We start from the raw sequence: 18,743 nt of genomic DNA, 5'->3' as shown, positions 1-18,743 counted from the left end.
AGCAACACCATTCACCATAATATAACATAGAAGGCTTACCTAAGTACCTACAATATATTATATAAAAAATAATAATGCATAGTTCTGTGCCAGGCCACTTAGTTTTTCAAGAATCCTGAGCGGCACTGCATTGTAATGGGCAGGACGTATTAATTACCATCAGCTGAACGTCCTCCTCGTCTCGTTCCTTATTTTCAATAAAAAAAATGATTTCTACTAAAATACAAAATCACACAAAAATTATTAACGCATTCGATACTATGCCGGGAAATCCCTAGGCTGGTAATAGAATTGTACTTTAATTAGCACGGACTAATCTTATCGGCTCCTTAATGTCGATTATATACCTACCATTAATTTGAGTGTCGACTATTAACACAACCACTTTGATCTTACAAAGATAATGCAATCGTAAAAGATAGAAAGATTGCAGTCAAGTGTACAACAGCTACAAACTAATTGCTTTTATCGTATTTATACCCATTTCCTAGTATTGCGGATCTAAAATAAATACCAATATTTATTTTACATTAGGGACTAGGGAGGCTCCGTTGACATAATATAGAAATTCAGTATGAGCGCACACCTTGGGAATCGAATTAACTTGAATGTTCTTAGGAATTAAACTTTAATAGTGTTATTAATAAACGCGAACTAAAGTTATTCCTCGAATGACCACGTATCGGAAAACGCAGTGTTGGTACGACCCCCACAAGATGGACCGACGATCTGGTCAAGATAGTCGGATGGATGTGGGCAGCGCACGACCGATCGTCGTGGAAATCTTTGGGGGAGGCCTTGGTCCACCACTGGACGACTTCCGGCTGATGATGATGATCAAAGTTATTCCAAACTTAAAACTTTTTGTCTTGATCCTACTTTTGTCACAACAGAATGACATGACGGGGAGAAGTAATTTCAAACTTGGGAGTAACTTTTCATTGCGTTTATTTATAAGTCAGTAAATGAAAAAGGAAAACATAATTATTTATAGATATTTATTAATATAATTCGTAATCTTAAATTAGCTATCAATATCATTTGTGATATCCAGTACTTATATTATATAGGTAAGTAGAGTTTTATGTAATGGATGTTTTCACATAAAACCCGAACAGTGAAAGTATGTGCGTGATTTATCAAATAAACAATGTTATCACAATGATTTACACCTACTCTAGTACTCTTATAAAGTTATCTCGAAACAAGTACAGTCTGATTACGATTTTAGACAGAACTAAGCTGAAGGTTAAGACAAAAAAATATACATTTAATATGACAGTGTTTTTAGTGTGATATTTCAGCGTAATGAATAGAAAAAATATAGCTTAAAAGAAATTATGAGGATAATTTTATAACCAGTGCCGCATTAAGCAAGCGCGTAGCCCGTAGCAGTCTTTCAGAGCCCATGATCAATTTTTTTTTTATGAAAATAAGGGACAAGACGAGCAGGACGTTCAGCTGATGGTAATTTATACGACCTGCCCTTATAGTGCAGAATCCTGTTCTTGAAAAACCTATATTGGAAATAGTCGGCTACTTAGTGTTTGACGTGGTTGTCTTAGTAGAAAATGTTTCACGTTTTTGTTACGTCAAGTTATTTCCATATACTACATCTTAATAGATTTCACTCAAAAAATTACGGTAGGCATAGATCAGTGGCTTTAAATATGCGGGGCCCCCTTTCGCGCGGGGCCCGAAGCAATTGCTATGTGGTTAATCCGGCACTGGTTATAACAACACCCCATTTAACAGCCAACTCTCAATCTAATTCTAGACGGCGTCTCAATCTGTATTATTACCAATGATCAAGTGTATTTTGTCGCGTTCAACATAAAATACACTCGATCACAGAATAAGTATTAAGACGATTCCTGCAGAACGGAGCTAAGACTTATCTTTGTTAATATGCAACTTGTTAATGTAACAATATTTCTTGATCGCAATAATTTTGATACATTTCTTTTAGCATTAGTGACGGCATGTTTTCGATTCGAGGATTAAGACTTACAGTACTTACTGCAATCAATTGAAAAAATGCGACGTTTATTAATAGTAGGTATACATAGTCTTTGAAATTCCTGAGAGTTAGTTTATATTTATCGGATTGTTATAAGGCCTGTTGAGGTCAGACTACTTGTTTTGTTAAACTATTTCTAGCACTACAGTAATTATACATACATATTCATAAATACATTTTACAAAATATTTATGCCGTTTTTTTTTTATTTACGCTTAACTCCTAACATATTGTATTTTGAATCGTGAACATTATAAAAGTATCATCGTTAGAAAATTTTGACTAGCAATTCCACGTGAACATATTCTTTTTTTTTGTTTTTACTTATATTACGTCCGTATAAAGCGGCAAAATAATTTCAATTAAGTAATTTAACAATCATACACAAGATATAACAACAACATTGATAAATAAAATATATATACACATCGATATATTAATTCAAATGAAATATATTGCGCCTAATCTAAGAAAAATTTTAACAACATAATAATAATATTATCTATAGGAAATACGTAGGTAATAATATTTTTCCTACTGATATAAACTGTACAAACAGATTTCTGATAAGCTATTCCGTTTGGAAGATCTTTTTTGTTACATATATTCATAATTATTTAGTATAATGGATTTAACTTTAAATTAATGATACATAGATAACTTTTAATAAGAACAAAATTTTATTTTAGGAAATTAGAATAAAATATTGAATTTTCGTCTTGACGTGAACCAATGAACAAAAATACATTTACATTTTATTAGTACATACATGTTTTGTAAGAAAGTGAATATAAATAAAACTTTAAAATAAAACTATATCAAATGGATTCATATGTATGATTGAAACATAAAAGACAAAGTTATTTCCGATAAAAGCTGTTAAAAATAGATTTATTTAAATATATTAGTATTTCTAAAAATACAGTATGATTATCCTAAAAAAATATTGTTTCTAACAATAATCTAGCATTTCTAAACAATATAACATAGCAATTACAAAACTCTATGAATTTAAAAACTCGAAACAGAGAGGGACAAAGAGAATTTGGAAAGGATACAACGAAGTAACGCAACAGGCGGCCTTGGCGAAACCAGATAATAATGTCGCAATTTAAAACCGGTATTTATTAGGCAATATGGAATGTAAATTAAGATGCTTTACAAATCATTTTGTGTAATCCTTATGCATTTTGGAATGTAGGAAAAGAAGCTACTAATAAATTTTTACCTATTTTAATTGATATGGAGTCAACAATATCAAAATGGAGCCACAGATTCATAAAAAGTTTACATCTACCTTTTGCGTTTGTTGTAAAAATATTATAATATTGAAAGTAGAGATCAAATAAATCATTAAATAAAATCAAAATCTATTCAACAGTTACAGATTTGGCTAAGTTTCTGGGGCAGTCCACATTGCATTCACGCAACACTGCTATATGGTAGGCTAACAATTGCATAGGAATAACAGTAAGGACACCTTGTAAACAATCTACGGTCTTCGGCACTTGTAGGACCCGAGAAGCTAAGGCCTCTGTTTCGGTATCACCTTCTTCACAAACAACAATTGGCCTACCCTGACGTGCAGTGACTTGTTGAAGGGCATTCATACATTTAACATAAACAGGATCACGCATTACAATCATCATGACAGGCATTGAGTCATCAATCAAAGCAAGTGGTCCGTGTTTTAGCTCTCCCGCCATTATACCTTCACTGTGCATGTATGTCAGCTCTTTAACTTTCAACGCTCCTTCTAAGCACGTAGCAAAGTTATAGCCACGACCCATGATTAATAGGGACCTTTGACGGTAAAGATCTTGAGCCAATGTTTTAACTTGATCGTCTAAGGCAAGCACTTGCTTTATTTTCTTGTCTAAATCATGTAGCCCTTCAATAATATCAGCTCTGCGTTTTTGCAGTGAGATACGGTCTTCACTGATGACCAGTGCAAACATTACAAGTGAAACAAACTGTGATGTGTATGCTTTTGTGGAGGCAACACCAATTTCAGGTCCTGCATTTATGTGAACACCGCAATGTGATTCACGACAGATAGAACTTCCTACTGTGTTGGTAATACCAACAATAAGTGCTCCATGACGTTTGCAATACCGAAGTGCCATTAATGTATCTGCGGTTTCCCCAGATTGTGAGATGAAGAAACAGACATCATCACGAAATACTGGGGTATTTCTGTCCAAGAAATCAGACGCCAACTCAACCATTACGGGTAATTCAGTCAGCTCTTCCAACAGCTGTCTTGTTGCTACTGCACTATGGTAACTTGTTCCACAACCAATGAGCATTAACCTTCTGCACCGTTTTATTTCTGGAATATAATCTTTAATGCCACCAAGTGTGACAGTACCATCTCCAAAGTTGAGTCGTCCTCTCATTGTGTTAACAATAGATTCCGACTGCTCAAAAATTTCTTTTTGCATAAAATAGTCATAATTTCCTTTCATGATCTGTTGTAATTCAAGTTTGAGAGTAAAAATTTCACGTTCATGAGGATCAGAACTGCTTCCTGACATGCGATGAATACTAAGTACACCATCTTTAATGTGAGCAACATCATCATCTTCAAAGTAGAGGACTCTATTTGTATGTTCAATGACAGCAGAAGCATCAGATGCAAAGAAATACTCTACATCCCGTTCTTCTTCTGGTTGAAAATGTGCATGGCTATTAACTCTCGGTACTGGGGGCACAACACCTCGAGTACTCTTATTGTTTGTGTACATGATAGGTACATGGTCACTAGAGAGACGTCTCTTTGTTTTTATTCCCACAAGCAAGGGACTACCTCTCCTTGTTGCCACACATTCATTAGGAAAATAGCGAGACTTAAAGCAAAGAGCAAAAGCACCTTCCAATTGTTGGATTACCTGTTCAGCAAGTTCTTGAAAGTTATATTCCTTATGTTGGCTGTAAATGTGATGAATTAACTTGGCAATAGCTTCTGTGTCAGTTTGGGATTCAAATGTGTATCCCTTGTTCTCAAGGAATGTTTTAACTTCCTTATAATTGGTGATGATGCCATTGTGAATGACGACAAATGAATTGTCTTCGCCTGAACGTTGTGGATGAGAGTTAACTGCACTCGGCTCACCATGGGTCGCCCACCTGGTGTGAGCGATACCACAATGCGACTCCACACTCTCGTCAACAGCAAGCTCCTCACTGCGTTCTTGAAGTAGCTCTTCTAGAGCGGCAACTTTACCACTTCGTTTCACAACAGCAATGTCTTTTAAGTCAGCAGCGTCCACCGCAACACCAGCCGAGTCATAACCACGGTACTCTAAACGCTTCAAACCGTTCACTAATAATTCCAATATTTCTCGCCGGGTCTTAGGCGTAAGATGATTAATATATGCGAATATTCCACACATTGTAGATGAAGAACGTTACCGATTACTCGAGTGTACTAAACCGCGACCGACGAGAGACTGTGATTGACAAAATACACAAGCAATATCGAAGGCCTTCGCTTACAACTCCTACCACTAATCATTTACTTTCACTTACGGCAAAGCACACACGTCACCGTATTTCGTTATCATAGGCTCATATTGGTATTCGGTATGGTAAATAAAATAATTAAATCAACAAACCAAATAGAAAAAAACAAACCTCACATTGGACATTTGACAACTTTACTTGACAAGTGACGATGACTGATGAGTGATGACTAGCATCTGACGTTGACTGTGTGCAACCACAGAAGTAGTATTTATATTATTTAGCACGAATGAAAGAAAATAATAGTCTGCATTATAGCTGTGGGTGTCTCATTAGATTTTAATTTCACATAATATTATTACAATTTATTAGTATATTACTACTTACACAAATTACCAGTGAGGAACGGTGGTGTAAATTGCCCATACTGAAATGAAGATACATAGGACATGAATAGTGTGTAAGTACATGTTTTTTTTGCGAATTTTGATAAATAGATGGAAGTTTCATGACTGACGCTGCACCATAATATCATATGACAATCGAAATATTTGAAGTTCCTCGACAATGTGGTTTTCAAACATATTTCTACAACACTACACTATGGAGCTTCTTTACACAGTGTATCCAGGAAGATTCGATATGATTGTGTACCTTCATATAAAGAGTATGACTTCCTTAAAGCTAGCTACCGTTTAAGGTAGTATATAATAGTTTGGCCCCTTCCATAAAAAAGGCACCTTGTACCAAACTCGAGCAAAAGTTAATATTGCTTTGAGTAAAAACCTTACCAATAAGTCTCGTATTGCCTCAACCAATTATGTCTGTCTTCTACTTAAGATTACTACTAGGATTATTGAAAACAATTCAAATTTCATCGTTTTCAAAATAAATAAATAAATAAAAGGCATTTATTTCAGGCATAATAAACGCCATAGTTTTTTTATGTAATAGGAAGACAAATGAGCGTACGGGTCACCTGGTGTTAAGTGATCACCGCCGCCCACAATCTCTTGCAACACCAGGGGAATCACAGGAGCGTTGCCGGCCTTTAAGGAAGATGTACGCGCTTTTTTTGAAGGTACACATGTCATATCGTCCTGGAATCACCGCACAAGGAAGCTCATTCCACAGCTTTGTAGTACGTGGAAGAAAGCTCCTTGTAAACCGCACTGTGGAGGACCGCCACACATCCAGATGGTGGGGATGATATCCTAACTTGTGGCGTGTCGTGCGAAGGTAGAATAATATTTAATATTGAAATTGTTTAACTTGAGAAAAGCTTAGGTAATTACTTTGATTTTATTTACATTAATGTGATGATGTAAGGAAAAAATCTTTTATTGATTAAAAAATATATTTAATTCTCAGTTACAACTTGAATATGTACATTAAAATTTTGTGTATGTACATTATAAGTATCATTATTTCATCCAATAAAAGTAACAATTGGTTAGAGTGAGAGAGTAGGAGCCTGCCTACCGCTGCCGTATGCGTGAGAGAAAGGGAAGACAGTCAGACTGGTGCCGTAACGCGTTACGTTACAAAGCGGTTACCCTCCCATAAGAAGTTGTTACATCAAAAACCCAATGTATCCCAACATCTTTATTTGATTTGATTGTTTTATAAGCTGGCGAAATAATAAATAAAAAACAATGATTTAGGGTTCAAAATTTTATTTTGAATAGGAGCGATCCAAGCTGGCAGGTTGTGGACAAAAAATTAAATTTACTAAAACCTTTTTTATAATCCCACAAAAGTTAGGTTCATCTGTAATGTTTCCTTAAGTCGTTACCTCTTTCTTTACAGTGTACATCAAGTGTATTTTTATATCGTAAAGCATCTACTATATAAAATTCTCGTGTCCCGGTGTTTCTTACCAATCTCCTCCGAAACGGCTGAACTGATTTGTATAAAATTTTGTGTGTATTTCGGGTAGGTCTGAAAATCGGCCAACATCTATTTTTCATACCCCTAAAAGATAAGAATGGCCCGACCCCCAAAATATATTTTTTGTCAATTTTTTTATTTTAATTTTATTTTGATTCAGCATTGAAAAATACATACAACTTTAAATTTTGCCCTTCTACGATCTACAACTTTTTTTGTATCGCGATTTTTATATTATTCTGTTCCATTCACATATCCGCTGTAGGGTTGAAAGATGGCAATCGAATACAATAATAATGTAGTACAATATATTTGGAAGTCTGAGAATCGGTTGCATCTATTTTTATACCCCAAAATTTTTATAATTGAATTTTTATTTAATTACTTTATATGGCAATACAACGTACGGCAATACATTTTTCGTGTTTTTAAAAGGAAGACGAATCTATTGTTACTGAAACAGCATACTCCTTGTATGCACTTTTTTTGAAGGTACACCGCATAAGGAAGCTCATTCCACAACTTTGTAGTACGTGGAAGAAAGCTCCTTGAAAACCGCACTGTGGAGGACCACCACACATCCAGATGGTGGGGATGATATCCTAACTTGTGGCGTGTGAATTCGGAGAAGGTGGAATTCGGCGGCAGGAATCAGATTAAACAGCTCTTCGGAACACTCCCCGTGATAAATGCGGTAGCAGACACACAATGAAGCGACGTCTCTACGCAACGCCAAGTGATCCAGCCGTTCACAGAGCACTGGGTCTTCGACAATTCGAGCTGCTCTACTTTGCACGTGGTCAAATGGTTCGAGCTGATACTGGGGTGCGCCAGACAAGAGATGACAGCAATACTCCATGTGTGGCCAGACCTGCGCTGTTAGTAGTTTCTAAGAAATAATAACACCTATGGGCCGGGCCAACAGTCTGAAATAAACAGATTTTATTTATTTTATTCTATTTTTATAACCACCACGCATATCTTAGATTTCAAAAGTTATCCCAAATTAATTCTCTGTACCCTTGAGAACCTCGGATACGATATCCATATTGTTGAAATCATAATTTTACGCGGCAGCCAAATTAATAATTTTATAAATAATAGCTGGCAACGGCGCCTCTATCGTCTCGCTCTGCTTTAATCGAGTTTCAAATCACAACGATTCTAAGGAAGTCAAAAACTTATAGTTGCAATTTACATCAGAAAATTAACTATACTTAAATAAATTACAGGTAATTGCAGCCAATTTTTTATAAGCAACTTAAGGCTAATTCATTGCATACTAGACGTTCAAAATAGAGTACTTCAGGACGGTGCCAGGCTATGTAGCCCTGGAGAATCCATCCCTGGGCGTCCACATTTAGGACCTAATAGTGGATGCCCGGGCTGCCCTGCTTATTCTGGAGGGGGCCAACCTGTGTTGACTCGGGGCAAACAAAGCAAGAGCCTCAAACCACCCTCCACATTAGCTGTGGACTTCTGGAACATCAGGGGGATTCACTCAAATTTAAATGCCGTCCACTTTCACCTGGTGAGAGAGCATATCTCCGTGTGTATCAGTGTTCGACGCCTGAGTATTCTCAAAGAAGAGGACCTATCCATCACATCAGCGCGTAGACTACGACGGACAATCGTGAATCAACGCATGCCTGTAGAGGCTCTTTAGCATATAATTCCGTACGGTCGAATACATTAATCGCTGCCCAAAATATAACTGAACCGTAAGGGGTTATTTCTTCAAAGCAAACTTTTCCGCAACGTTCCCCTTGCCTTCACAGTTCTCGCCGACGTCAGCCCTCACCATATAGTGATTCTGGTTTCATAAGAGAATATACTCAACCCCATTCCTCTTGAGTCCACGTCGAACAATTTCGAATTTAAGTCTAGCAACTATGTGCTCGCGGAGTAATTTAAGGCGTCGGGCTCAAACGACTTACATTTAGTCTCTAGGCCACGTAACATTGGCTACACCCTTCCCCCCACCCTTCAGTTGCGCTATAATTTAGCTCGCTGTTATCGTTCTATAAACCATTATAGAGACCACCAAATAATGGTAAAAAAGCAAAGAAATAGGACAATCCGACAATCTTATAATATATAAAATTCATGACAATCAACATGTCGCGGTGTTTGTTGCCAAACTTCTCCGAAAGATTTGTATGAAATTTTGTGTGCATAATGGGTAGGTCTGAGAATCGGCCAACATCTATTTTTCATAACCCTAAGTGAAAAGTGACCTATAAATTATTTTTTTTTATTTTTTTGACATTTTATTTTATTTTATTATGATTTAGCATTAAAAAATACATACCGCCTCAAATTTTCACCTCTTCACGATCAAGTCACGATTTTTATATTATTCTGTTCCATCCACAGATTCGCTATAGAGTTACAAGATGGCGATCAAATATAATTTTTATTGTAGTACGATAACTTTTATGCACGATATACGTTCTTAGGTCACACTTAAAGTTTTGCGTAACTTAAAAAAACAACATGTAATACCTACATATTATTTTTATTGCTTTTCAAAATACTCTCCTTTAGATTTTAAACATTTTTTCATGCGATCGAACCATTTTTTTAAAATGGAGGACCACAGATCTTAAGGCATGTCTTCTACGTGCTGATTGAACGCTATCACTGCCTCTTCGGAATTAGTAGAAGTGAAACCTCCCATCAAATCTTTGATTTTAGGGAAAATACAGTAATTACAGGGTTCTAGGTCGGGATAATGTGTAGGATGGGTGACGAGTTGTACTTTTTCGGAAGCTAAAAATTACTTAGATTTGTTGGCCGTGTGCGAAGAAGCGTTGTCATGATGTATGAGAACGCGGCTTTTTGGTCGTCTTTCGCGAACTTTTTTTAACACCCTGGTAGAATACCACTCGGCATTAACACTCTTTTGATCTTCAAGTGGAATTCTGCAGATGGGACCCGTAGCTGAGAAAATAAATGCGATCATTTTTTACCAACGTTTCTCGCCTGCCTCACTTTTGTTGGCCTGTTCTCATTTTCAAACACCCATTCACAAGATTGCTGTTTTTTTTCGGGTTCAAAACAATAAATCCACGTTGCGTATCCTGTGACAATGTCATAAAGAGCATTAGAAATTAGAATGTCCGTGGTCGTACTTCATTAGCATCTGTGAGCACCATTCCACGCGAGCCATCCATTTGATACGTTTGTAGTTTGGTTATCGTTCTTGCACTCACAACAAACTACACAGTACTTCACTTATGTATTTTGAGGTTTTCTATTTAATGGCTGTCAGAACCGGACTGATATATGGAGCGCGTATTATGAGTTGAACATTTGCGGAACTGTGCAACGTCAGAATTTAAAATAAAATAATAAAAATGTTGCATATATATATGATTACCGATAAAACTGGAATACTCTTCATGCGCCGCTTCTTTTCTCTCAGAACGCCATTTGTTATCGAAGCGGTAGTAGTATCTAGTATATTAGAAATGACATCCAAAAGAATTCTAAAGGAATCAGTTTTGAGAAAATAGATGCCTTTTATGCCATTATGCTGCGGGAGGTCATATTAATTGGCCTGTAGTAAGCCAAAGCTACCGTGGGTTTTCCGAGAAAGTATGCGAATGGACCACCTCCTTTTTGGTTGATTGAGGCATCTAGGTTATCGTCTATGAATCGTGCGCTATGTGAATAAGTAAAAATGTGAAAAATAAATAAGGTTCGAAATAAACTTGTAGTAAAACGACCACACTACGCAATTGACCGTGATCCACATGATTCCTACACCACATTTATTCCTACACACATCCGCATTTATAATTGAATAATCCTTATTTAGTTTGTTCTATAAATCTCGTCTCACAGGGATTCAATTGCGCTCACTCGACTAACCAAACTGATCCGCGTGCAGGGACAGTTTGTAAGACCAGCCCACTACTGGATAGTTTTAGTTGCCCTATTTTAAAGCGTCAGAAAAGTTATGTATCGGGCGTCGGGAATTAAGTTTTTAAAAAGCACTTTATTTAACAATATTTAATGTTACTCACAGAAAAATTGGAACAAGACTGAATAAACAATATTATAATTAAGCTAAAGAAATGTAAAAGACAATGGGTGCTCGATCAGCACTACGTCGAGGTACGGGGTGGCAACGTATGCAGGTTTAGCCGTGTTGGGCCTGCGTAACTCCTCCCTCCTTAAGCTGGAAGCTGACCCGGCAGCTTCCCACAGTGTCCTCACTGTGTTGTACAGCGGTGTCCTTGGCTGCATGCGACTTCCTCCAGCTAATGATCCTTGTGACTCCAACAGCAATCAGCAAGCCATATAGGATAAGGGTAGTCCAACTTGGTGTTGCCATCATGGTAGTCCAGTGTGGTTCTTCTATGACAGATATGTCTTGGGCTGTCTCCAGAAGGTGCTGCAGGTTGTCCAGTTCTATATTTTCCAATTTTATATGATACTGTACTGGTACACTCTTTTCAATATTTCTAGGTAGTGGAACAACTTCATTAAATGTAATCTCTTTGCGGTTTGAGTTTAATGTTTTATTCAGTATCTCAACTTGGCATTCCTCTGTAAGGGTAAGTAGGAATGTACCTGAAGCCTTTTTGTATGTAGATTTTGCTAAACACTTGATGTGGATGACTGTTTCTTCTCTCAGGACAATTATCCAAGTATTGTCCTTGATCCTCTGCACTATACTTTTATTAATTTGCATTTTCGCGTATGTACAGTTTGACATGCGGTGTTGAATTCGCGATATAATACAATCTTCTGATGCCCTCGTGGATGCTGTGTTGGACATCTCGCAGAGCTGCGTGTTTCCGTTGATTGTTCTGCATTTGCCTTCCATTAGGTATTCGTACTCATCGCTACCAAGTGCTAGGTATTTGGATTTTGGAATAATAGTTAGGTTTGACGAGTTAGGAATGGAGTACATGTGGATGAGGTCATATATATTAGAATCAATGGAAGGGATTTCTAAGATAAAAGTCAAAGAATGTTCCGTACTATATGATTTTACTTTTATAGATTTTTCCAACTCATGAATCTTATTTAAACTTATATCCGCTACTGGCAAAAACTTATGTTTTTTATGAATTAATGAAATTTCATTTAAAAGGTTGTATGGACTTATAATACTGGGGTGCATTACTCCTAATTGCGCAAACGTCATTGCGTCTTCTAAAATTTCTAGTCTATCTAAAATAATTTGTAAGCTAAAATCTATTTCTACGTAAATCTCTAAGAAATGTAAATGGTTGGCAATCTTATCGCTAATCCGTGATTGATTTTGGATGGTTAGAAGCAATTTATTTTGATTTAAATTTATTTTCTCAATTTGATGGCTAAATTCTTTAATGGTATTTTCGGCAAGTATCAGGGATTTGCCATGGGTGCTCGCGATATTATTTACTTTATTATGAATATTAGAAATTTCTGCTTCGAATTTAAGTGCATCATCGTTATCCAAATTTCCTGTGATTGATTTTACTATAGAGCCTAAACCATTTACAAGGCCTCTCTTCCTTCTATTAATGTGCGGAATAATAAAACTAATTTTCTTACTTATAAGAGATAAACTATGTGCTATTTGATCTTTGTACGATCTATGTATGTCTCCAATTGATGTATCTTTTTCGGTAGCTTTAACACTCTCGAATAAAGATAAAAGTTTAATTGATGTTAAATGTAGATACGTGACATTATAGACACATGCAAGATTAAAATAATCGACTTGTCGTAGTACTTGACCCTGTTTAAGCAAAAGGATTCCGTTATCATCATTTATAGGGACAAGCGTTACGTCGGCGGTTGTTGTGAGCACGATTGCTCCTGAGATGAGGATCCTGAAACAAGATGAGGTCTTCGTAGAAGCTTGAAGTGTACTCTGATTGATTTTGAGTTAGGGTGGTTACCTATAATCTCCGCTACGTTATTAGGGTGAAGATGAATAATTTTATACGGACCTTTAAATACGGGCTTAGTTTTATCATTTCTTGCTGTCTTAGCTACTTGCTTATATACTATTTCACCTACCTTGAGCGCAATTTCTTCGGCGTTTTGGTTGCGCTTGGCGATGACAGCCTCCTTGTTCTTTGACATATGAGCTGCTATGCATTCTTGTACGGCTTCGGTGTTCATTTTGTGTTTTATTACATAATCCTGGTAAAACTCTTTGGGATAGTAAATTTCTAAAGGGTTTCGTGATGCTGTGTGTCCGAATAGTACTTCATGTGGAGTGTAATTTGTAGCTGAGTGTATAGTGTTATTATACGCAATGAGTGCGTATTTCATTATTGTCTCAGTTGTGTCATCCTTATTTGTCATCTTTTGAATTCTAATTATTTCTGAAAGAGTTGAGTGTAACCGTTCTATTGGTGAATTAGAATTAGGGTTATATGGTGTTGTGAAGTGTATATGAATATTGTGTAATGCACAAATTTCTTTGATTACATCATTATCAAACTTTGTGTCTGAGTCTGTTGTGATTTGGTGTGGGAGTCCCAATGTCGATATGACTTGTAACAGTGCGTCTGCTACGTGAACACTGCTACATGCACTGATGGGAATAGCTTGAGCAAATTTAGAAAAATTATCGATTATAGTTAGAAATGTAACTCCTCCTGTCGAGTACAGATCCATGTAAAGGTGTTCCATTGGTTTTCTGGGTGTATCAGTTAATGATAAAGCTGGTTTAAATGGATTTCGTTCATATTTTGCTTTAAGACATATGTCACATTGGTTAATATATCTTTGAATCGTAAGTAACATGTTAGGCCAATGGTAATTTCGGTGTAACTGCTTATGTGTCTCTTGAATACCTCGATGGGCTGTTTTTCCTTCGTGGTATTTCTTTATTAATTCTTGTTGTTCATTTTTATTTTCAACTAAAGTGACGCGAGTTGTGCATCTAATTAATTTAGGGCCTCTATCGTTAAAGATTGTAGTATAAACTCTAGAAAAGGCCAAGTATAGCTCTTCATTATAGAAATAGCAATGGAATATTCTACCTGCTATAGTGTGTTCTTTTAAGAAACGTATAATTTCCTGTTCCGTATTATTAATTGGAATAAAAACATCTTTGATGACTGTTTTAGAGTTTGTAGAGCGATTATCGACTCTATATTCGAAACCAGGGGTTGATCGTATGTGAAACTGCTTCAATTGTCTGTCTATAGCGTCTGTCAGTATTGGTATGCCTGCATTTTCATTATCAGGTTGGGTATGATTTGTACTTATTAACTGGTTCTCACTAATTGTGACTGCACTCATGCTGTCTGATTCAGCCTGAGAGAGTACAGGTACTGGTAAGTTAATGTTACTTGTGGATGGTTCAGGTTCTTCCACATTATTTTGGGCTGATTGCTCCATCTCGTTTTCTCTACGTGCATTTTCAAAAATTCTATCTATTATATTATCGTCGTAATTATCGTCAAAATTTACAGCTAAGGAATCTATGCTATTATGGAAAATTTTAACCCTAGATAATGCATCTGCATTAGTGTTTTGACGTCCTTTCTTGTATATTACGTTATAATCATACTCAGCAAGCTTTAGACGCCAGCGAGTTAACTTAGAATTAGGGTCTTTTAATGACATAAGCCAAGTGAGTTGTCTGTGGTCTGTGTAAATGGTAAATTTGTTACCATATAAATAAGGTCTAAAATATTTTGTTGCCCATATAATGGCTAACAATTCTTTTTCAATAGTCGAATAACGCGATTCTGTGTCGGAAAGCGTACGTGATGCGTAGGCTACCGGCTTATCCGATCCCACTTTTCCTTGGGATAAAACCGCGCCAAGAGCTACGTCTGATGCATCTGTTGTCAATATAAAAGGTTCATCAAAGTTTGGATATTGTAAGATTGGGGCATTTGTTAAGATTTGTTTACATTTATTAAAAGAATCAATAAATTCAGCGTTGTGTGTAACTTTACTTTGTTTCTTTAGACAAAGTGTCATTGGTTCTGTAAGTTTAGCAAAATCTTTTATGAACTTCCTGTAGTATCCTACAAGTCCAAGAAAAGCTTTTATTTCTTTTTGACTTTGGGGCAATGGGAAGTTTAATACGGCTTTTATTTTGTCTTTATTTGGTTTAAGACCTTCGTCCGTTAGTTCGTGCCCTAAAAAGTTCACTTGTTTTTGTAAAAATTCAGATTTTTCAAGTTGTATTTTTAAATTATGAGTTTTAAATCTATCAAATACCTGTCTAAGTTTGTCAATGTGTTCCTGAAGGGATGTAGAAGCTATAATTACGTCATCAAGGTACGTATAAACGTTGCTAAGGCCTCTAAGTATATGGTCCATTAGCCTCTGAAACGTACTTGGTGCGTTTTTTAAGCCAATGGGCATTCTTAAAAATTCATAATGCCCTCTCTCTGTAGAGAATGCTGTCTTTTCTATATCATTAGGGTGCTTTTCCACTTGATGGTACCCACTAGCTAAATCTAATGTTGTAAAGTATTGGGCTCTTCCTAACCTATCAAGTATGTCATGTATATTAGGCAAGGGATACTTATCTTCTACTATTCTATCATTAAGACGTCTATAATCTATAACAAGACGCCACTTAACTTTACCGGACGCATCTGGTTTCTTCGGTACTATATGAGTTGGACACGACCAAGGTGATATGCTCTCTCTTATGATACCTTGTCGTAATAAGTTATCAATTTGTTTCTTTGTTTCGTCCCGTTGTTTAGGGGCTTGTCTGTAGTTACGAACAAAGATAGGGTTGTTATTTGTCAATCTTAGTTCGTGTTTCACAGCATGAGTGAAAGTTAAGGGTATGTGTTCTGAATAGAAAATTTCACGATATTGATAACATATTTTTGTTATTTCCCTTTTTTCTTCCTCATTCATGTGATTTGTACGTATTTGATTTAAATTTTCTTTTAATATTTTGTCCACATCTGGATTTACTTTTAACGTATTTATTTTACTTACTTCAAGATTTTCGGATAATTTTTCTAACTTAATATTGGTTACAACTGGGATAAATTTATTTTCGTTATTATAGTTTATAACCGTGGTTCTGAAGGAACCATTTTTTACCGTCACAAAGGCTGCGGGTGACTCTAAGTCTTCCGACCAATAAAGTTTTTCTTGTAAATATTGGCCGTCGATGTGATGTGTTTTCACATGAACCAATTTTTCACATTTAGGACCTATTTTAATTTTCGTAATTGGTTTATTTAGGTACATCGGGATATCTACCGCCGATGTGCGCAATATATTTTTATTTAAATCTATTGTACTTTTTAGTGACCTCAATAAGTCACAACCTATAAGACCTCTATATTTTGGATCGAAATCAAATATAAGAAATTTATGACTAAGATTAATATTAAAAATTGGTGGTAAGGGTAGGTTTATTACATAATTATGACGAGAAACGCTATGAGCCGTTGATATTTCAAAAGGTTCATATTCCACATAAGGTTCATAATACGTATTAAAAATAGCATCTGAAGCAATCACACTTCGGCTTGCTCCAGTGTCAATAAGAAACTTACCTCCTAATTCGGGTATTTCTATGTAAGGGAGGTGATCCCTGACCAACAAGTTTATTTTCACTAGGTCTGGTCTGGCATCTCCTGGGTTTGAGGAAAATCCTGCTGGTACTCCTCTTCAGGTTCCTGTACTACATGATATGGGTACTCACCTTCATTGTAGTTGCTATGGCATTCATTGCCATATAATACTGGTTGACCTTGAGTATAGAAAACGTTCTGAGCAGCATACTGGGGCGTATCCGGTTTATTCACGGACCGCATAGTAACATCGGAACTTATTTTAGGTGTTACCTGTCTTTGCGGTACATTAAATTGCCTAAAATTCGCGCTGTTACTATTCCTAAAATTACCTGAGTTTCTCTTGAAATTAGGTGTAGACATATTTTGACGATTTACGATATTTGAAGGCTGGTGGTGCTGAGGTTGCGTCCCTATAAAATTCCTTGATGGAATATTCCGTTGTTGCGAAACTCTAGGGGCATCCTTTTGCTTAAAATGGGAAGTAGGTGACCCGTTATAAAAAGGTTTACTGTGTACGAGCCTAGCCTCTTCCTGCCTTGCTGCCATAATTGCTGACTCTAATGTTAACGGTTTACTTATTCTAACTCCTAACGAAACATTGATATCTAATTGATTAGTATATTGCTCTATAACCATTTCCTCATAGTACGAACGGTCTCCGTGTTTACCGACCGAGTAAAGAGTATCTAACAACTCACGGAGTCGTTTGCCAAATGTCTCCGCATCTTCGTATTTATTCCTACGGGTCCGCGTGAGCTCTTGCATCACCTGGATTTCGTTGCGCGGTTCTCCTAAACGTCTAATTAGAGCGTTTTTAATGGAGTCCCACGTTATTAACGACTCTTCGTAGGCTATCGCATCAATAGCGAAACCTCCTAACTTACTTTTCAACAAACATATAAATGCTGGGTGAACCCGGGAGGGTTCACTTAAAAGTTGTATAATATTTTCTACTTCTCTAATATAAAAGTTTAATAACTTTGGGTTCCCATCATACCGTGGTAATAAATCGGCAAGGAATTTAAAATCCTTATCACATTCACTGAAAAACATTGCGTTTCGGATTACACTCTTGTTCTAATACTCGGTAATTATCACCTAGATACACCTTTCTTGTCACTAAGTAAGTATAACCCGTTATTTAGCGATATTAGCTTTACGCAACGTTCTTTAACTTTTATAATAAAATATATATAATACTAGGACAGTAGATATAGCAGGATACTTGAATAGCGAGAGTACTCACCAAATCAGCATCTGCATCTGCTATCGAGTCTTGCCCAGCGCGTGAATTCCCAATGTTCCGGGTTTTCGTGCGCGTTGATGATGATGTCCCAACGACCGACGAGGTTCTTTAATTCTTGCGGTTTAGCGGCTCGAAAACCACAGCTACTTTACACTCGGAAGATTTTATACCGACGAAAAGAAGCTACCGCGAGACTACTCGACTGCGCCAGTTATGTATCGGGCGTCGGGAATTAAGTTTTTAAAAAGCACTTTATTTAACAATATTTAATGTTACTCACAGAAAAATTGGAACAAGACTGAATAAACAATATTATAATTAAGCTAAAGAAATGTAAAAGACAATGGGTGCTCGATCAGCACTACGTCGAGGTACGGGGTGGCAACGTATGCAGGTTTAGCCGTGTTGGGCCTGCGTAACTCAGCACGCCCCTCTTTTTTTCGACGTGTTCACAGCTATCAAAGTCTATATTATATAAGTACTTATAAATTATCTAAGAATTAAACATTGCTATAATTATTATAAACGTGGAAACCTGAATGTTATTAGACTATTACTACCTACTTTACATAATATAGCTCACTGATTTTATAGCTCG

General features: G+C 36.4%; 1 protein-coding gene across 1 annotated transcript; it reads right to left on the bottom strand.

Moving 5' to 3' along the window:
• Window positions 1-981: 981 nt before the first annotated feature.
• Window positions 982-5,662, bottom strand: LOC126971201 (glutamine--fructose-6-phosphate aminotransferase [isomerizing] 1-like). The gene has a single exon (XM_050817370.1). It carries the CDS (start codon window positions 5,413-5,415, stop codon window positions 3,391-3,393), a length of 2,025 nt encoding a protein of 674 aa, XP_050673327.1. The 5' UTR covers window positions 5,416-5,662; the 3' UTR covers window positions 982-3,390.
• Between the last annotated feature and the right edge of the window lie 13,081 nt (window positions 5,663-18,743).

The sequence above is a fragment of the Leptidea sinapis genome, chromosome 23 (assembly GCF_905404315.1).
Source record: "Leptidea sinapis chromosome 23, ilLepSina1.1, whole genome shotgun sequence".
Classification (NCBI taxonomy): Eukaryota; Metazoa; Arthropoda; class Insecta; order Lepidoptera; family Pieridae; genus Leptidea; species Leptidea sinapis.
This window is presented reverse-complemented; position numbering and strand designations above follow the sequence as displayed.